The sequence below is a fragment of the Notothenia rossii genome (genome assembly GCF_949606895.1).
Source record: "Notothenia rossii genome assembly, chromosome: 1".
Lineage (NCBI taxonomy): Eukaryota > Metazoa > Chordata > Actinopteri > Perciformes > Nototheniidae > Notothenia > Notothenia rossii.
The window spans coordinates 32,859,653-32,881,255 of NC_136912.1; the positions used below are offsets into that span (position 1 = coordinate 32,859,653).

The 21,603-nt window shown below is 42.7% G+C and overlaps 2 protein-coding genes across 3 annotated transcripts in view; one reads left to right on the forward strand and one right to left on the reverse strand.

The window, feature by feature from the left end:
* Nucleotides 1–11,110, reverse strand: part of LOC307046049 (uncharacterized protein) — a 96,038-nt gene extending 84,928 nt beyond the window's left edge. For both annotated transcript variants that reach the window (XR_013810056.1, XM_079692187.1), the window contains exons 1-3: nucleotides 11,030–11,110; nucleotides 10,606–10,672; nucleotides 7,136–7,201 (exon numbers count right to left, since the gene is read on the reverse strand). The gene's annotated coding sequence lies outside the window, so the exon portion shown is untranslated. The remainder of the gene's footprint in view (nucleotides 1–7,135; nucleotides 7,202–10,605; nucleotides 10,673–11,029) is intronic.
* LOC307046032 (uncharacterized protein) overlaps nucleotides 8,372–21,603 on the forward strand; it is a 57,663-nt gene continuing 44,431 nt past the window's right edge. Inside the window, exon 1 of the mRNA XM_079692150.1 lies at nucleotides 8,372–8,813. Within this exon, the coding sequence (XP_079548276.1) occupies nucleotides 8,766–8,813 (48 nt within the window). The 5' untranslated portion in view covers nucleotides 8,372–8,765. The remainder of the gene's footprint in view (nucleotides 8,814–21,603) is intronic.

The window sequence follows — 21,603 nt, forward strand, 5'->3', positions numbered from 1 at the left end:
TTGAACATGTGCTCTTTTATTAAAAAAACTAAACGCTTTTATTTTAAGTTGTGAGTTTAGTGTTTTTGACCCTAAGAAACACTGATGCATTAATCAATAACAATAATCCACAGCTCCTCCCTCTGCTCCAGAGGATTTAAAAAATAGATATCCCAATGCCACAAAAATGCATCAGTGACGTGGTTGAAATCTTGTCTCCAGAAAACAAAAAACTGAAACAAGCGGTATCAGTGACTGTGTGTTTGATGTGGCTCTTTGCAGTAACATAGAAAAAATATGGCTCTTAACCTCTGACTGGTTGGCCACCCCTGGTCTAGTGGTTTTAGATCAGGACCTGGTCTAATGTGGTCTACATGTAAAAAAAGCACTGAAATCTCCCTTTTTTGTATTTTCACAAATAGAATTAAGATTTCACAAATCTGAAACTGTGTTATAAAGAATCTTTAGCCTCAGTGGGATAATCCAGTCCAGATTTGATGAGTCTAGGTCTAGTGGTTTCAGATCAGGACCTGGTCTAATGTGCTCTACATGTAAAAAAAGCAGCAAAATCTCCTTTTTGGTATTTGCACAAATATAATTAAGGTTTCACAAATCTAAAACTGTGTTATAAAGAATCTTTAGACTCTCTGGGATAATCCAGTCCAGATTTGATGAGTGTAGGTCTAGTGGTTTTAGATCAGTGGTCAGGATGCGAAAAAAAGCACTGAAATCTTCCTTGTTTGTACTTTCACAAATAGAATAAAGGTTTCACAAATCTCAAACTGGGTTATAAATAATCTTTAGACTGTCTGGGATAATCCAGTCCAAATAAATCGGCTATGCAGCGATTTAAGAGGTTCAAACACGGAGGATTGTTCGCTCAGCGCTGTAAATTAAATGTCCCTTAACTTTCCCCTTAACTGCCAAATCGGATGCTCTGAATCGGAATCCAACTTCAGCGTCGTCTTCGTCCCAGGATGTTGTTTCTGCAGATTTGAATTGCTGTTTTGGGCAGTAGATAGGATTTTTGACCCGCCAAGACAAAACTTACATTTAACTAAAACGTTATTTTCTTTGTGCTCGACAAAAGTGAAATAGTGAGAATATCTCCAGGCGGAGAAACTCGACTTGAGCTCATCTTGAGCTCCGCCGCCGCCATGATAGTCTTGTTAGTAAACACACAAGCACGCCCACAGCGCATCTCCGCATGTGACACAGGAAGTATCTAAGTACATTTACTCAAGTAGCCTACTGTATTTAAGTACAGTTCTCATCTCTGTTCGCCTCGCTGTTGACGCCACTCACCAACGTCTGGGAGCCGAGATTAAAAAAATAACGGAGTAACGCACCATGTAGTAACGGTAACTGAGTTACTGAATTTAAAAAATAACCCGTTAGAGTACTAGTTACTGCCAAAAATAACGGCGTTACAGTAACGCGTTACTTTGCAACGCATTAGTCCCAACACGGTTATTAATTATACCGACTAACATCAGATATTATTACACTCTTAAAACTACTGGGTTAAAAAATAACCCAATCATAACCCAGCTGCTGAGTCACTATAGGACAGAACACGCGCTGGGTTGTCTTAACCCATGTGCTGGGCTGGATAATTTTAACCGATGTGCTGGGTTGTTTATTTGACCCAAGCTAGTAATTTAAATTAACTATATCACTGGGTTAAATATAAACCATACATTGGGTTGTTCATTTGACCCAAGATATTGATTGAAATTAACTATATTGTTGGGCTAAATAGAATATAATAATAATGTAGTGTAGTGACCCTGATAGGATGCTGAGGGTGTCACTCAGGCATCCCCCGTCTCTCTGCCAATCACAGAGCTGCACAGTGATGCTGGTCTAGGTGTGGTCCTGTGGTTGGGGGAGCAGACGGGGGAGGGCGGGGAAGTTTTGACATAGACGCTGTTATATATATGGGTATGTGTGGGAGTTAGCGTGAGAGTCTGTGAGGTTGAATCCACAAGCTGTTCCTGAATCTGTGATCCTATGAAAAGAAGAGTCATTAAAGCCTAATAACTTGAAGCCTGTTTCCGACTCCATCTGTGAACGTTATATTGGTGTCAGAAGTGACTTTTCGAACGGAGGACGTCTATCTGGACGGGTGTTCGTAACTGCATCACGGAGCTAGCAGGTAAGCTAGCGGAGATGGAAAAGTTCAGCGAGATGGGAGTGAAGCAGGAAAGTAGGGATGGAGAGGAAGACGGAGCATGCGGGTGGTCGAAGGACAGGAGTGGGGAGTTTGTGAAGGCACGAACGGCTAGAGAGCGCCTGAGGGAGTCGGCGGTGATGATGGCTAGAGACGCGGGAATGTCGCCATCTTCAGCGACGTTTCGCGCCAAAACCAAGCGGGATGTAAACAACAATGGCGGCGCCCATCAACCGGTAGCAGCCGCCGTGTCCGTGAAGACACCCAAGTACTCGGGTAAGGCTGACTGGGAGGCTTTCCATGCCCAATTTGAACTGCTTGCACATGCCGGGGGGTGGTCAGTAGAGACTAGAGCACTACAGCTAGCTTTGTGCCTCACGGATGAGGCTCTGTCATGTCTGCTGCTGCTTAGCCCTGAGGACCGGCACAGCTATGAAGCGTTAGCGGAGGCTTTGAAGAGGCGGTTTGGACAGTGTTTCCCGCCAGAGCTGCTCCGGAACAAATTGAGTAGCCGCTGTCGGAAGTCTGGAGAGACGCCTCGTGCGTTGGCTAACGACGTGGAGAGCCTGACGCGGCGGGCATATGCACACATGCCACCCGGAGTGCAGAGTGAGCTGGCACGTGATCAATTCATCAGGGCTCTCCTCCCTGCAGACTTGAGGGTTGGGGTACAGCTGCAGCATCCACAGTCCTTGCAGGTGGCCTTGGAGATGGCTGTGGAGAGAGAGATTGTGTGGAGTGTGGCAGCGAGGAGCAACGGAGGGCCGGTACCACTGGCTGTGAGGAGCTGCAGAGAGGAGGAGAAGCCTGTATGGGTTACCAAGGTGACTGAAAGTGTTCCAGTTTTATTAGAGGAGAAAATGAGGGAGATGGAAGCAGCTGTCAATGCAGAGAGGAAACTGTGGCAGCAAAAGGAGGCTAGACTCAAAGCGGAGCTGGCCTCTCTTGAGCGAGATCTCCAGGAGAGTAAAGAGAAGGAGAGCCTTGTGGCCTCTCTGGAGAAGTGCCTCCAAGATGGCAAAGAGAGGGAAAGGAGCCTGGTGGAGGAGGGTGCCAAGAGGGAGGCGCAGTCCAAAGAGCTGCTCAGGAGCCTGGAAGCCGAGAAGGACAACCTGGAGGAGCGTCTGATGAACCAGCTGGCCCAGCTCAACGGCAGCATCGCAGACTACCAGCAGGAGGCGGCGGACAACCGGGAGCATTTGACCGAGCTGCAGCGGGAGGTGGAGCGGTTGGCAAGGGAGCGGGCCGAGTTGGAGGCTGAGGCGCAGAGCGAGAGCGACCGGGCCGCCAGGCTGGAGTAGGACATGAGGCAAGCACAGAGAGAGAGAGCCGAAGCAGAGTCTGGTAAGCAGAGGGAGCTGGAGCAGCAGCTGAGGTCCGCTCAGAGGGTCAGAGAAGGCAGTCAGAACAGAGAGCGGCAGCTGGAGGAGCTGCTGAGGGAGAAGCAGCTGGAGGTCCGGCAGCTGCAGAGGGACTGCATCAAGTACCAGGAGAGGATCAGCGAGATGGGTAGAGACGCTAAGGCGCTGCAGCAAGGTTACAACGAGCTCCAGAATAAGCTGGAACAATCCCAACTGGAGACTTCGAAAACTTTAGAAGACCTGAAAAGGACAGAAGCAGAGTTGGATACCGGTAAATCTCAGCTGAAGGAGGCCCATAAGCAGGCAAGCGTAGCTATAGCGGAGAGGAGTACCATGGAGCAGAACGCCCAACACAGAGAGGCCTCGAGGAAGGCAGAGGCAGAGCAGACCCGGGACTCTATGAGGTTCGGACGCGGAGGCGAACTGAAGGAGATGGAGCTGACACTGGACGAGGTGGACAGAAGCGGAACTATGACACCAGGACAAGAGGGCAGCATTTCCGGGCCGAGGAGCTGGTCTGGGTCTACAGCCCACAACAGAAGAAAGGCCAGTGCCCAAAACTGGACAGCCAGTGTGTTGGTCCCTGCAGAGTACTGGAGAGGGTGGGGGTAGTGGTGTTTGTGCTGAGTTTTGTTTGTTCCTCGTGGGCGAGGAACTTTGTAGTGGGGGTGTAGTGTAGCGACCCTGATAGGATGCTGAGGGTGTCACTCAGGCATCCCCCGTCTCTCTGCCAATCACAGAGCTGCACAGTGATGCTAGTCTAGGTGCGGTCCTGTGGTTGGGGGAGCAGACGGGGGAGGGCGGGGAAGTTGTGACGTAGACACTGTTATATATATGGGTATGTGTGGGAGTTAGCGTGAGAGTGTGTGAGGTTGAATCCACAAGCTGTTCCTGAATCTGTGATCCTATGAAAAGAAGAGTTATTAAAGCCTAATAACTTGAAGCCTGTTTCCGACTCCATCCGTGAACGTTACAGTATAATAGTGTAATGAATTATCTCCAAACACACCGTATTTAAATAAAAAATGCATTTATTGATAATTTGAACAGCTTTGGCAAATCGCCAACATTCCGTTTCCACTATAAAAGAACAATGCATTTTAGCACAATACAAATTCACGTAACATGAAGCATGTGACGGCGGAGTAGCCATCTGTATAATTTCCCCGCAACGAGGCTCCCCCTTTGACAATCCACTAGCGCAGTGTTTCTCAAACATTTTCAAACCAAGGACCACTTAACCAATAAAAAACACTCATGGACCACATAACTCCACAAATATCCCAAAACAATAGGCCTGCTTACCCATTCCAACTCAGGGCTCGACATTAAGGACTGCCCGATGGCCCGGGGCCATCTAGTATTTAGCTCGGGCCATGAAGCCTCACCTGCTGGTTGCCCGATCGGGCAATCTAATATAACCAGTATCATGCAGCTCGCGGATCCAGTAATGAGTGACCCGACAGTAAAACTAAACATATCTATAACTAGTTTAGGTAGTTTGAGAGGTAATTAAAATAGCTACGTGTGATATTCTAACCTGAAGTGTGTGTTTTGTTCCGCTCACCGCTGCATGTGATCATGCAGAGCTGCGTGTCGACTCGTCAGCAGCAGCTGATCTCTCTCTCCCGTCAGATTAGACTTCACTTGCGTTTATGTCCATATCGATCAGATCCAGCTAGTTTTAGCTAATGATATGACTACCTGCTTATTAAAAGACACCGTGACCTAAACAATAAGTGTCGCTATGCAACTGGGTGAGGCCACAAAGTATAGCGCAGCATTATGCATTTGTTTACATGCCCACCGGAACCCCGAGGCATTAGCAACAGATCAACGCACAATCAACCCATACAGCACATCTCTTTCTCCACATTAAGTGTTACACATTAGAATTGACTACTCTTGTCTGTCACATACTCTTCTTGTCTGTCACATAAGTGGCGCAACTGAAGCGGTATTGCGCTAAAGGGAAATTATTTTGACCGGACATTTTGACCGAAGTCATTTAGATTTTCTTGTAGATAGTAGATAACATTACAAACATTTTTAACAGGGGCCATAATAGCGTAAATAATGTTTGTTTTGGCAGTTATAACTGCATGTAATGTTTTTTGTACTTTTTTAAATCTGGGAAGGCATTGACCTTCATCAGATGGAAAATGTCTTGACCAACAACTTAAGTATTTATTATAGCTATGCAGGGCATGCAAGCGAGCAAACACAAACAAGTGAAATGAAGAATACAATTGAAATTGTAATATTGTGGTGGTTCATCTTATAATTCAGTCTATAGAATGCACCAGACAGCATCTAAGACCTGCAAAAATCTAAATGTTCTAGGGGGAGGCCCCCCAAACCCTTCGTGCGTAATTTCGTCCGCGCGCATTTTTCAGAGCTTAGTTTAGATGGCCCACAGGGCCATCTAAACTAAGCTCCCAAAATCCTTAATGTCATGCACTGAGTATATAACAAATTACAGCCTAATAATGACAGCTTAACCTTCTCTATATCGCCTCGTTCACACATTAAATCAACAATACAAATACCTACAGATTGTATAAGCATTTAGTTCAAATGCGATTTAAAATCCTCTCAGGTTTTACACCTCTTATTATGAAATGTAGACTACATTTATTATGTAGTATTATTTTAAACACGAGTTTATGTCCAAGCCAACAGACTCACAGATTGTTGGCTACTGAGAGATATGCTAAATACACCGCATGTAGTACGACACAAACCTCCGCTGTGGATTTTCAAAACAAAATACAATAAAACTATGGTCGCAGGCCCAAGTTTAACTCTCTGAGGCATGCATGGTCTGTCTACAAAACTAAAATAAAAAAACGTTTATGCAGCCCCAACAACAGCCTCTGATCATCAACAGACTTCATGCAATGCTTCATCAGATGCATATATTAGATAATAATCTCTATCTCACTCCTAACACATCTAAATCTACTTTCAGCATGGATAAATGTTCATAAAATACATCCATTGTTTGTTCTATATGCTTCTTGAAATCCTAAAAAACACATCGTTTTTCTAGAACAGATTACAAATCGCCTGAAAATGGTACAAACAAGTAGCAACATGCTTGACGGAGGTGTTGCGCTGGGCTATATCATGCAATCGAAAGTGAAACTTAAGCTCGCTCCATTGTGGAGATATTCCCGCGAGAGTGCGGAAAACTGACAGTCTCTGGCACTGTTATTTTGGGGGTCGCGGGCTGAAAAGTTTTGCAAGGAATCAAATAGACCCTGCAAGCTGTATGGTTGTTTAAACCTTGCTAATACTTTTTTTAATTGACAATGGGTAAAATGTTGAGTTATAAAGTGAAAACCCCAATTCCAGCAGCAGCTGTTTTCTTCAGACAATCAAACAGACAGTTATAGAATAGCTGCTGAAGAAAGCGGAACATTGAGCAGCTAAAGAGCCAAATACTTTACTAAGGAGTTGGTGCAGAGCATAAACAGAGCTAAAAGTTAGTGAATATTGGACTTATCAGATGGACAGAAACACCATTTCAAATGTATGATCATGTTGCTCTGTATCAGCTCGATGTGTACAGTAAATAGGCATTTCACTATACATTCACCATGTGAAATATATAACTTACCTCATCAATATGGAGTATTGTGAGTAAGGTTCTGTTCCACATCACACCAACATCAGATAGCAAAACCTGCAATAAAAATAAAGATGAGCATAAATTAAAACTAATCATAATGGTAAAAGAAAAAAAGGTAATTGATTGCCAATGATTACTAACTGGTGTTAGGCCGATGACTCAAAATCCTACAAACTCCTTTGTGACAAACAATGTAACGTTTTTTTTTTTAAACAGAGCCTAAATATGACTGGATGTGGTGCACTTTTGCTAAATGTTTAGACAAATTGCGTGTGTGCCCTTACATGCTCAACTGTTATTGCACTTGATTGAACCTTTTAAAAAGGGAGAAGCTTTTCTAAATTCTTTCATTGTACATGTATAATGACATTAAATGATTATATTCTATAGCAAAAAGCAATAAATGATTTCTCACTTTTGGCAAAGAGCATTGTCCACCTCAAGACGGGTAACATTTAACCACACCTCGGAGCGCTTAGTTCTCTCTCCACCGTGTGTGTCTGTGTGTGTGTTGCATGCATGTAGCAGCCGCGTGTGTATAAACTGCCCCGCCCCCTCGCACACAGACGGGGGAGAGATCACTCTCGTCTGGATTGGATAGATCGAAAATACATCATAGACGCATTTTGTCTTATTGCATATTATAAACGGTGTTGGTGAAACTAAGACTGTAATATAATGTTTAAGTAGCAATAATACATATGACATGTATTTTTTAAATGTCTCAAGTACCGATAAACAGACCGTCCTGATAGAGAGGTGGTACTTTCCTGGGGAGAAAAGGTTCGTGGGTGTGTCGGCCACATTAACGGCCCGTCCACACAGCGGCGTGCGTTGAAGCTTCAACGCTTCTGCCCATTCACTTTGAATGGGGTGACGTCACGCTTTGCCGAACTGCATTGTGGGGAGAGTAGCTAAGCGTTGCTCGCGTCAAAAGTTGAACCATGTTCAACTTTTGAAGCTTCGACGGAAGCGTCAGCCAATCAAATCCCGTTTATGAAAATCTGCCAGTACAACTGCTAGCCAATCAAACCGCGTGTATGCTGCGAGTAGTGAATCACCCGGTGCTGTATGATCAGTCTCTTTTCATCTACCGGGATACAAACCGGAGGAGCCAGGCATGGAGGGAGGTGGCAGAGATAGTGGGTGAAACTGGTAGGTTTTCGCCTGTTTGGGGAGTTTATATCCAGTGTACCTCGTTTAAAGACCCTGTGAAGTGTGAACCTGTGCATGATCTGTTATGCTAATACGTATAGTAATGAGCAAAATTGTCCATTGGAACCCATATCAAAGGATGTTGGAATAGCAACGAATTTGACGAGTTTTGAATTTGCCGGGGAAATCTGCAGTCGACCTTCGCCTTCGTGGGCGTGGCTTGCGATCTACTGCGTGACGTCACGAGATGGACGCCGCCGCACTGTTTACATTCACCACCGTTCGTTTTTTCTCTTTTTCAAAGTCGAATTTCTCAACGTTTTTGAGCTAGTATTTTCCTGGAAAGTGTGTCGGAGTCGACTGGAAGTGATTGCCAATCGAGAAAACCTGACAATGGAGGCGACAGTGAAGAAAGAGGGATGAAAAACACAGGGGAAACGATGCATTGCCGCTGGCTGTAGTAATGTCAAGTCTGCCGAAGTGGCGATGTTTCTGTTCCCAAAAGATGAAGGTGAGCCTGGCTGGTGTCATTGTTTTGTAGATTCTTTGATTGATCATGATAAATAAAGGCCACTGGTCGATTCGAGAGAGAGAGAAAGAGAGACTGAGAGAGTTACAGGGTTGTCGTTAGCATCTGGTGCTAGCTCGGAGCTAACGGAGATTAGCTGTTTCAACAATAAGGAGAGGGAGAGTGCTCTCCTGTGGGACTGAGAGAGATAACGTCAGCTCAGGGAGGTAAACTGTAGCCTAAGTTATCTCAGTGGGTTTGGTCATCTATGTAAACAAATATTTCCATCTATGTAATATTAGTTGTATAAAATAGGTTAAGAAATCCTTCCAATGTTTTTTGATTATTGAAATATATGTTTCATATGAGTGTTGAGAGCTGTATCCATAAATCTCTTAATGTTGCCTTCAAAGTGCACCAAATTGATCACTTTCCTCATCTATCCTGTCCGAAAAGCTGTCCAAATCAATCATTTCTCTCACACTAGTATCACTTTCCAAAGTCTCCGCCATGTTTACAATCGCAACTGGGTACATCTTGTGACGTCACAGCCACTATCGTCTGCAACTTCCGTTAGGCTCAGACGGCAAAATTAATAATTCATGAATTCATTAATTATGAATTATTAAAAATTATTTTAGCCATGAACAGGCACAATGATATGTAAGGAATGAAACTGCCATTTCATTTTGGTGCAAAAACATGCACTTCACTGGGTCTTTAAATATTGAATGGACAGCTAGCAGGCATAGACAGTATATATAGCTAGCATTGAATGCTAGCATTTTGCTTTGTATGTAGGGGCGGGAGATTCATGTGATTGGTTGTTGGTCGCGTTGCTCGCGTTGACTCCCCAAGCTTCAGACACGCCCACCGCCAAGCGTCAACGCACGCTGCTGTGTGGACGCTCCGTAACAATTTCTGACTAACTTATGGCAACATAAAATAATACATGGGAGTGGTGGAGTGATGAGGAGGTGTCGGCGCTTCTGACGATTTACTCGGAAGGCTTCAGTAGAGGCCAGTCCCCAACTCCGGGGACTTCCGGCCGGCAGTATACGCCGTGAAGCTGTTTGCTGTGTAGTGGGGCCGACAAACCCACGAACCATTTCCTCCTCAGGAAAGTACTAACTCGCTAGCAGAGACTATCTGGGGGTGAAAATAAGGTTTGCGCGAACTAGTGACTAGTTCCAGATCCTTTTTGGTGTGAAACCAAATCTCCCCCTATCTGCCTAGTTCGGGGGGAAAAGTACTATGAAAGCGCCTATAAAACCAAGATTAATATATGAACGTTAGCTGCGGTAACATTAACCCCTTGCAGCCAGAGAGTAACAGCCCGTCCACACTACAGCTTCAAAAAAAGCTTGGCGGCGGGCGTGTCTGAAGCTCGACCAACAACCAATCACATGAATCTCCTGCCCCTGACACACAAGCAGCGGTTTGATTGGCTAGAGCTTGTACTGGCATATGATTTGATTGGCTGACGCTTCCACCAGAAGCTTCAGAAGCTTCAAAAGTTGAACATTGCTCAACTTCTGCAGCCTGAAACGCCAGGAAAGCTCCGCTCTGCTACCCACAATTCAGTTCGGCGAAAAGCGAGGCAACGTGACGTCACCCCATTCAAAGTGAATGGGCAGACGCGTTGGAAACCGTTTTTGAAGCTGTCGAAGCTGTAGTGTGGACGGGCCGTAACGTTACCAAAAGCACCCTTGCCAACGTGATTTCACATGTTTAGTTGTGTCCTAATACTACCACAATGATAAGAACAAGTTAAAAAGAAACATACTGTACTTACAGCCGGTCAGGAACACAGTAGGAATGGCCAGTACTGTATATAAGCCAGGGCAGCGGGGAAGGTGAAGCTACAAAAAAAAGCATAGAAATAGGCAGTTAACATTCAACTTGTATTAGCCACAAACTAATAAGAAAGTCTAACAAGACAAAGATTGAATTTATCACGTATTTAATTTGAAAGCAGTATCAAGTTATCTTATAATGTTAATGTTGCATGTTACACTTCAATTAGGTTACTTAAACATTACTACACAACTAAGCTAGGTTAACAGTAGGCTAACAGTTAGCTAGCTGCTGTAGGCCTATGGTCAACGGTTGCTAATGTTAATCTATCAAAACACACAGTCGATGGCGTTAATGTTAGCTATAAAGCTACCTTTTTAAGTATAATATAATACACCCAAGGCTATAAATGAGCTACTTACTTAAAACGGAGAGCCGTGGAGAACGTTCACCTCACAACAGCGGAGCTACGCAGGCAGCTGAGTCCGGTCCTTCAGATTCCGAATGGAAAATGGAGGGAAAAGTGGTGGGCTGCTTGTGTATGCACATGCGCAGACAGGACAGTATATCTGGTAATTAAATTGTACATATTTTTTTCTAATTAGGCTACTTTTAAATGAATTAAATGAGCTAATTTTAAACAGTGACAATATATGTTAAGATTAATTAAAAAAGATAAGAAGGATGCAATAACACATTCAAATCTATTACAAAAAAAAGGCTAGATTAAAACATGTAACATCTAAAAGGGGTCATAATCAGTTTTTTCAGTGTGTTTTGATGTGAGAACTGACAAAAAAGATGGTTCCAGAATGATTCAGAAGTGGGAAAATGAATAAAGCAACCTCTGGGTTAAAAATAACCCAGGCAATTGAAGCCCTAATAACCCCTTTGACCCAGCATGAACAGCCCACCAGTGTGTTTACAGTATCCAAATAGCCCATAATTATGACCCAGCCAAATCAACCCAGCAATGTGTTTATAGAAATAACCCAGCATTTTTTAGAGTGTAATACAAAATAATATTGATTCTCTTTATCTTGATTCTGATATCTGATCTAACATCTTGATTGGGGTTGGACGTAAATAGGAAATTCAGACTGGCGAGCTGGTGAGCAACAAGCCTGTACTGTATGACCCAAAACAAACAATGCTGTTGTATGGTCTCTCAAACATCATGTTCCCTCATTACTCCTAGATGGCTTTCATCAGTTTCCTCCCGTTTTGAGAATAATTCATTTTAAGAAGATTGTGATAGTAGAGAGGAATTCAATGCGGGAGAAAGATTCCCTTCTGGATTCAAACCATGTCACAATGGTTGCAATTTCAACTCCTGGTGTCATACTTATTTAAACAACTTTTTAGCTCGTAGTCCTCAGAGGTTAGTCTTACATTCTGATTGCAATGCGCTCTCTGAAATGTAAACCTTTTATCAACATGCATTTTGTCTTTGTCACAGATAAGATATCCAGACACATGCTGTATACCTAGTGTAAAAGAATGTAAGACTATGAATCTTAGGTAATCAGACTTCAAGATGTGTAAATGCATGTATCACTTCACGATAAGTAGGAGAAACCTTTTCCAGCTGTAACTACTTCAGCAAAGATTTCTGCAGCAAGCCACTGGAATTACAAAGGACATAAATTAGCCTTCATTCTCTGTCTCATTAAAGCAACAGGAATCATACAGAGGATGCACTGAGCTGTATAGCCTTTATCTGATCCCTGATCAGTTCAGCCTCTGAATTACTTGTGTGGGTAGCAGCCTTCACATCGTTTTGGAACATCATTACCATTTAACCTTGGCCCTTTGCGGTTGCAGTCAACTATAAGTATATAATATAAACACAGCAACCCAAGAGGTTCATGAACCAAGAGTGCTGTATAATCAGAACGTAGAGAATTAAAGACATGCAGGTGTAAGGAAATGGCTTCTTGGCAGTTGACAGACATTGGTCTCTTTACTGCTGACATTAAAGCGTGCGGTTACCCTCCTCCGCCTTTGTCTTCTTTTTCATCTGGGCTGCCCTCCATCCCACAGGACGTGGGACATGTGGCCTTTTGACCAGATAGTTTATTGATCAGAATAGCGGAGCACCCACAGCAGCAGTTGGAGAGCGTGCAGCTCTCTTCTTTTCTGGCACCGCTACCGTCGATCTGATTTAAAAGACTGGTCAGAGTTCATGGTAAATGTGTGGTCAAGCTCTCCTTTGTGCAGTAAGAAAATTGCCTGTGGTGGTCAATGCTGTAATTTAGGCTGGTGACAAAATGAAGGGAGAGGGAAGAGCAGTGTTTGCCTGTCCTACAGTTAAAGTATGACACAGCATAAATCCCAAAGGCATAACATCACTGATTGAATCAGTTTAGCTGAGAGTTGAGTGATTATTTTCATCACCTGATAAAGGACTGTAATAGAGGAAGAGTGGAGCAGCAGCAGCTGCTGGATACACACATCCCTGAACATTGGAACATTGACATTAATTTAACTGCAAGCTGAGGGAAAAATATAGAAATGGCACAATCACTTACACACAGTCTGCTACGTGGACTCTAGTTTTGCCAAAATAGGTGATTACCTCCGGAAAATCTGTCCCTGCGTATTGGAAAATCTAATGGGAGGTAAATAGTAGGGAGGGAGAAAGGGGAGGATTGAAAATGAAAGAAGAAGGAGAGATGGATTATTGGAAACATGCCAAGAGGAAAGAAAAGATTTGAGATAGCGAAATGTAAAAAGGACAAGATAGTTGTAAACAGATGGATGAACAAGGGTTCAGGGATAAGAGCTGGTCAATAGAGGATTTAACAGAACAGGAGTCCTGTAAACCCGGAGAGAGATTAAGTGTCTCATCCATATTTCAAGGACACACAACGCAAAAACACCACAAGAAAACAGTGTACAGTAGATGGCTCTTTTTAAATTACAACAGACTCCTTTAAAAATAATATATATATATATATGTATATGTGTACTATTCAGGATGAGCAATTCCACATTTAAGCAGGCTGCACTCAGACATTGATAACAATGGTTTCCATAGGCACCAATTACTGGGCCTTCAGCAGCCTTCACACAACAATAACAGGTTGCCAACCCTCCAAGGCCATTAGTTGTAATTATCACTCTTGGGCTAGGATTTGTTGCTTGGTAACTAATTACTCAATTTGTTAAAATAGCTGTAATCAATACTCTTACTTGTATTTAATGTCAATGTGAAGGCAATGTTGAAACGCGCCACTTGTAGTGGTGATTTATCACTTGAAATGGCAGCTACCATCATATACAGTATAGAGAGCCTAATAGTGAGTTTAAGGTCATGGTTTAATGGTCTGAACCGCAAATGTATCTTCTTGGCCTACTCTCACTCCTTTGAGTGGTTTGGGTCAGGTGAGCACCTAAATATTTCAACTGAAACAATAACTTTGGGCTTTGATTTAAGTAAAAAATATGTATTGTGATGCTTTACAGATAGGTTTCAAGCCCTTAAATTGTGAATACACTTTTTAATTGAACAGTTTTTGACGGTCCAAAAAAATCCATTAAATTCCACCATATTTACATCTGAAACTCTAGACGCGATGAATGGAATCATTTTTTATTTCCAGTTCATACCACCCCCACATAAACCCCTGTATGTAAGTTGTGTAAAAAGTGTTTACATGACTGTATATATGATTCTATTCAAATCAAACACAGAAGGGAAATATATGCAGAGGCTGGAACAACAATGAAGAAGCACGGAGCTGACAATGCAGTGTCTAATTCCCTTGTGCTTTGTGACATTTTCATTGTGCGGAAAAGAAAATGACAACAGAAAGCTCAGCCGAAGGATATTGCGGCCACCGCAGTCTGGCAACGCTGATGCCTTCTGGCATTAAAGATGGGCTAATCAAATGCCTGTTCTGAAAATAGACAAAGTGTAGTATCTTTGCAGTGGGAATGAACTTCATTATACATGTACTGCCATATGTCCCCGGAGCTTGCACCGTACTGTAGATACTGTAGAGGAGTTTCCAGCTGATCCCTCTTGGTGGGAGCTAACCTTGAGGCAGTTTCCTTGACAGCCATATCTGCATTTATTGCACTCTGTCCGTTTCTACTCGATGCTATATCATGCAACAACGATTCATATTCTTTTGACCAGTCAGCGTTTTGTCTTTGTGGTGACAAACAAGTCTCAAACAGTGTTACAATGGGCCGTTGCATACTATTGTTACACCAAATCACACACATACACACACAATGGTATTGGACTAAGAAAGAGTCAAGTCTTTGAGGACGTGGTGAACTTTAAACAATGAAGAATCAAACAATGGCTGCCTATGGCTTTACTGACTGTGTCATATTTCTCAGAGATACCGAGGAAAAGTAATTGATCTATGGTCTTTGCATAGGATCACTTTGCATAGGGTCATTTTAAAGCAGACGTAATTTATGCCTCATTTGCATGACACAGCTTGACTCATTTTGGTACCAGCTCCTTTCCTCTGTAATGACAAATATACATTGACTAAAGGGTTCCCAACCTATAACTTTGCAGTATCAATTGTTACTACGGCAAAAGAAAACTGTTTATCTAAATCAACATTAGAACATACTATATAACATGAATTTTGCATGCAGCTTGAACTTTGCTATTTTGCATATGATCTGTCTTCTAAAAAGCTTAATGGACGTCATTTTTGACAACTTTTCAGAATATAAACATATTTGACAGTAAAGGCTAATGAAAACCCTCAATTTCTTGTAGACAGGTGAGTAGAAAAAAAGGTCCAAAGTGAAGTTAAGAGAGGATTTTTGCACACTGTGTTTTTGTCCTTAGACCTTTACTGTTGATCCTTAGATCTTTATGAAGGTAACAGAGCAAAGGTTTTGTAACTAATACATTTCATTACACGCAAACAACAATGTCTGGGAATCTCTCTTTTTGTGCCATTCTATAAACTAACTAAATGTTTTAAAGGGGCCGTTTTATGCTTTTTGGGTTTTCTCTTCCCTGTAGTTATATAGGTTTTTGTGCATGTAAATGGATTGAAAGAAAAAATATCAAAGTTTCCCCCACAGGGGAGTTTCCCTCTCCGAACTCCCCCCTGCCTGAAATGCCTCCATTGGATTGTTTTGATTTCTTCTGTAACATAAATACATCACTATGTAACACTTGTGCTCCTATAAGCTAGCACTCTAACACAACTGTTAGGCTAGGGGGAAATACATCTCTTAGCGGTTGACCAATCACAGCAGAGCTGGCCATCTAACCGATCAGAGCAGACTGGGCCTTTGAGGCACAAAATACAAAAATGAACATAAACATTAGCATAATATGGCCCCTTAGTAAGTAATTCAAGCATTTTCACTTATAATCTTAGGTTGAGACAGTTTCCATATTCTGTTAGCGTTCAGAGTCTGCTGGTGCAAAATATCTTCTTTCATTTCATTTCAAACCTTCATTTATGCAGGTGAATCCCATTGAGATCATTGATCTCTTTTTCAAGGGTGACCTGCTGCAAGTAGGTTCCACATGAATACATATAACAATAACAGAAAAACAAAAAAGACATTATACAGCATATTTACAGCGACTACAGTTTACATAGCTAGTAACATTTACAGGTTCCAACAGTTTCCGATTGGATAGCATCTATCCTTGCTTTAAAAACATTTAGTGGAACCAAATTGCTCAGCTTCCATTCCTTTTGCAGACTGTTCCAAGTTAGCGGAACTGCGCATCTAAAAGCTATCTTCCCTAAGACAGTCCTAGCAGTTGGAACATTTAATAAAACCATAGCATGCGATCTCAGGCAGTAGCCACTTACAATTCGCCGTGAGATCAGGGAGCAGATGTAGGATGGAAGTTTCCCTAACATGGCTTTTGTATATAAAAATGTAGCACTGACTGAGCATCCATACAGTTAGTGAAAGCAAACCTGTCCTTGCATACAGGGTACAGTGATGGGTTAATGCTTTACAGTTTGTCACAAATCTCAATACACTGTGATACGCAGCATCTACATTTAACAGGCAATTGGCAGGTTCATTCATGTAAATCAAATCAACATAGTCAAGCACAGGTAAAAAGGTCACAGTGACTAGCCTTTTCCTGGCCTCAAGCGAGAAACAGGACTTGTTCCTGTAGAAGAAACCTAGCCTAACCCTCAGTTTTGAAGCAGGTTATTAACATGAAGTTTAAAAGTGAGACAATCATCAAGCCAGATACCAAGGTATTTGTAAAAGGTAACAACTTCAAGTTTTATTCCTTGCGTAGTTACAATATCTAAAACAGGCTCAGGTGTCTTTTTAGCTTTTGAAAAGAGCATTACCTTGGTTTTATCAACATTTAAAAGAAGCTTAAGCTCAGAGAGCTGCGTCTGAATAATGTTAAAAACAGCTTGCAATTCAACAACAGCCTCCTTAATGGAGGTACATCAAGGTATCGTCCGCATAAAAATGTAAGGTTGCTCCATCGACATTTTCACCTAAACTATTGATATATATGGAGAATAAAAGTGGACCTAAAACAGAACCTTGAGGAACACCATTAGTAATGTTTAACCACTCAGAAGACAGCCCATCAAAGTGAACACATTGGGACCTTTCAGAGATGTAGTTCACAAACCACCACACTGCATGGCTGGATATGCCAATGCTGAGTAGCCTCTGCTTTAAGATGCGATGATTGACGGTATCAAACGCTTTGGACAAGTCAACAAGTAGAGCTGCACAACTCTGCTTTTTGTCTAAGATATTAGCAATATCATTCACCACTTTCATTGTTGCAGTGATGGTGATATGTTGCTTTCTGAAGCCTGACTGATGTTTAGACAGGATGTTATTTGTACATAAAAACTCCTTTATCTGTTCACTCACTAGGCGTTCAAGAACCTTAGCCAGAACTGACCATTTAGAGATAGGCCTATAATTATTTAATAAGGTGGCCTCCCCTCCTTTTAGTAAAGGCAGGACAGGACTATTACATCTGTAATAGCCAGGGGCGTTTCCTGGACCTGGAAACATTCGGGGCTTAGCCCACAGTTCATTAAGGGACCCATGTCATGGCCATTTCTACTGATCATAATTCCATTGTTGGGGTATACTAAAATAGATTTATATTGTGCATTTTTCCAAACTCACATTGGTTTCTCATATGCATCTCTGTATAGTATGTGTATTCACTCTCTGTCCTAAACGATTTGTTGGAGCTCCTGCCCCCCCCCTCCCTGTGAGCCCAGTGTGCTCTGATTGGTCGGGACGTTGCGAGGCGCGCTGCTCAGTGAGCTGGCTTACTGGTGTGGTTTCCGGGTCGGCGATACAGCGAGACAGCGTAAAACTCATCCTGAGCACACACAAACACTCACAGCCGAAGTAAAAACAATAAGTGTGGCTTGATATTGAGTAAGTAAGGTTTATAAACGCTGTGAGAATGGGTCTGCGGAGAGATCTCGGAGAGGTCTCCGCGATCCCAACTCGTCTATTACCAACCAGGGGACTCCCTATTAGTTGGAAATGTACGCTAAAGGTCCCCAACCCTCCTGGTGTGTGAGGAGCTCCGCGGATTGGTCCATTTTGGTTCCGGGAACCGCATGACGTCATTTTGGTTCCCGGAAGAAACAAATGGAAGAAGATCTCCAACGAGGCGCTCTGGGGCAGCATAGACAGGTCTTTTCTGTGTTAGAGTTTTACTCACTACAGGGTGTACTTTGAGGGTTTTTGACTCTGCAGACCGTTTACATGTATAAAAACCTTCATAACACCCAAGGGGACGGGTAATAACCAGAAAAGCATGACATGGGACCTTTAAAGTACATTAAGGTACCGGGCGCTACAGTGGAATTTTCTACTGCAACACTCCCCACACACACACACAGTTAGTGCTGTGTACCTGGACTCACATTCAGGTTCAGGTCCGGACTCAAGTCCAGAGGTTCAGGTTCAGGTCCGGACTTATAAGTCCGGACTTGTGTCAAGTTGTGTGAGTAACTAAAGTGAACTTATTGTGAGCTAATTATCAATTGAAAATAAACTCATAATCAACTAAAATTCAAACTCGTCAGGTTTATTGTGCCCCCTTCCAACTTGTGTCTACACCATGTCTTTTCTAGAACTCTACATGTGTTACTAACTACACAACACAACTACATACATAGTGATGTACATACAAGACTCAATATGCAAGAGTACAAGTCTATGTGTTCTTGTTCAAGAACAACAGCATATTGACATTGTCTGGGTGAAGTGTTGCTCTTTCGGCAGACACTATATCACCATACATACAAAGGAGTTAGCTTAGCAACACTACCAAATATGGCAACCAGCATCCCACGCTGTCAGTGTCCACTATGTCTAAGCCAGTTTCCCTTGACGTCACACAGATCTCGCGAGCAGTTGCGATATTTTGCGAGACTTCGTGAGCTCAGTAATGGCCGCCATATCAGAAGCCAAAACAATGTTTTTCGTCTTTTCTCAGCGCAAATTTCTCGATCTATGGAAGGTTTTAGATGGTTTAGAACACAAAGGAGAATATACGTAAGTACCGGTTCCTGACGTTCCGGTTTTAACCGGACTTGAACCGAAACTTTTTACAAGTCCAGTACCGGTTCGGCGTACCGGTACGCAGCACTACACACAGTACACCTGCGACAATGGAGGCTCAATAATCAGCTCACGGCATATAGGTGTAAGCAGGGGTAAAATGCTATTTTTTTTTAGTGGGGGGCGGACCTAACCTCCTCTAGGGGGTTCCTTACCTCCTCCAGTCCATTCCAATTCATAGCTTCACAAAAAAGTCAATCGGATCGCTCCAAACAAAAGAAACCAGGAAATAACACAAACTAAATACAGCGTCTTTAACTGAAAAGGCAAACGCAAACCATCGGCTTAAAATGGCCGTTGTTACACTTCCTCAAAGTCAATTCCCATACTCACTGTATGTCAACCAGTCATGGCAAAGTGGTCAGTGGTCTCTAAAGAGTTTCCTCCGGGCTTAAACTCTGAGGAAAGGAAGGCTCCTCTGGACCCAACCAAGCTCCGCACAATGAAAGCACTACACCGCGGGCTGTTCAACGCGCTTTACTGACAATGCATTTCCTCTCCTTCTCTGCTCACAAACCGGACAGCTCTCTCCTACTCACGCTTCCACCCTCTAGGTTTGAATCTGCCGGCTTTATGTTTGCGAATGGTGATAGGGTTATGGGATGACTCTAGGCGTTACTGGTGGGAATGACTGAATGGACTGACTGTGACAGATGGGCGTAGTGGTATTTCTTCAGATGGGCGGCAGGGCGTTACACTCCTCCTCCCCTTAGTGAAAGCCGACCAAAGGTATGGCCATATAGTTGCTGACTGTGCTTGGGTTTCATTAATTGATGTTTCTGAGTCAGAGTAGCTTTCATTTAGATCTTCCTCTTGTCCCTGTGAAGATTATTTCGCCCACGACTGGAAGCACAACATTCTATCTGCAAGACGCCAAGAAACGCTTCCTAATCAGAGTTCACGTCCAAGATCTCCAGAAAATCTCCAAATCCTGCCATCTTTCGGTTTCGGCAATTCTGCACATATTGCCTGACACACAGCTCTTTTTTGGCCAATTAACTAAGTGTTGGAGTTTCTGGTAGGTTTTGTGCCTTCCAAGATGACCAGAGAGGGATCTTGGTGAAAAAACTCCAAAAGTTGTTTCCTGAAGCTGGCAGATATGTGTGATGTTAAAGGGTATTGCAGGGGAGTGTCACAACACTGTAGATGATATACTCCATGATGGTATACAAGGTACTGGAGTTAATTATGACTTTGCCATTTTCCACAATCTTTTGATACAGTTTATGGCATTTTCAGAACACACATGCCCTCAAGTGAGATGGGAACATCCTTTAATGATTTTGAGGAGTGGACTGCCTTTACATCTCCAACAGTAATCGACCGGGGGGGGATCACTGTTCTGATTTGAGGGGTTGAGAATTGCTGAGTCTACTTTTTCTTTTTCCTTTTGTTTCACAATTAGTTTTTTCTGTTGTTCATATTGCACTTGACTGGATTTTTCCAGTTGCTGCCCGAGTCTCACCAGTTAATCCAAGAAAGAGACTTTGCCTCCAAGCTGGCTTGCCATGTGAGGGTCGATGTTCCTGAATATTAACTTGAGGACTGCAGCCTCCTGAATATCAGGCTTCCATCTTTGACATAGGGAGCGATATTTTAGTCAAATTCACTGATATTTTCTCCATCCCCTTGTGTCCTTGTCCTCAGTCTCTCTGCCAGTTCATCCTCAAAAAAGAAGAACAGAACTTTTCCTTAATGTGTTTTTAACATTTTACTTGGCTTTTCTAAAATGCCATTACTTGGAATAAAAATTCACATTTTGCAATGAAGTATACCTGAAAATAATTGAAGTTGAGATGTCATCTATTTTCTACTGCATTGCAAGATATTTCTTTTGTTTCTGACTGGTACCCGACTCCATTACAATTAGGTCAAATCCGCTACACTGTAAAGCAGTGGAAATGTGGCATTAGATTTAGAAAAGAGTCAAAGTTGCACAGCATTACAATAAGAGCTGCTACTCAAACCCCACAGTTGTCTGGTTGAGAATAAAGGCTATTATTCCAGCAGTCAGAATGCAATTACTTGTTGAAAGTGTAGAAATGCAAGAACTCAGCTCTGCTTTTATCAATTCACTTTAGAATGAATGCATTTGTTGTTTATTCAGAAATAGCTCAGGCTGACACACCACTCTGAAAGTCCTACGTTAAATAACATTATGCTCCAGGTATCTACACAATAATGACTTTCTGATTTATTGCAAAGCAGCCTTTGTTAGAAAACGGAGTGCATTTATTCGACAACTCTTTAGTAATGTAGTTTTGATTCTCACTTGTAGCAGCAGTAGACTTTGTGTTGCTGTTTATTGCTTGGACTGAGTTGCTGAAGTTATTTTAAAAGCCGCTGTAGTCAAAAATGTTATTTCAACAATGACTCAAATGAATGTTTATCACATGAACGGGGCCGCCCA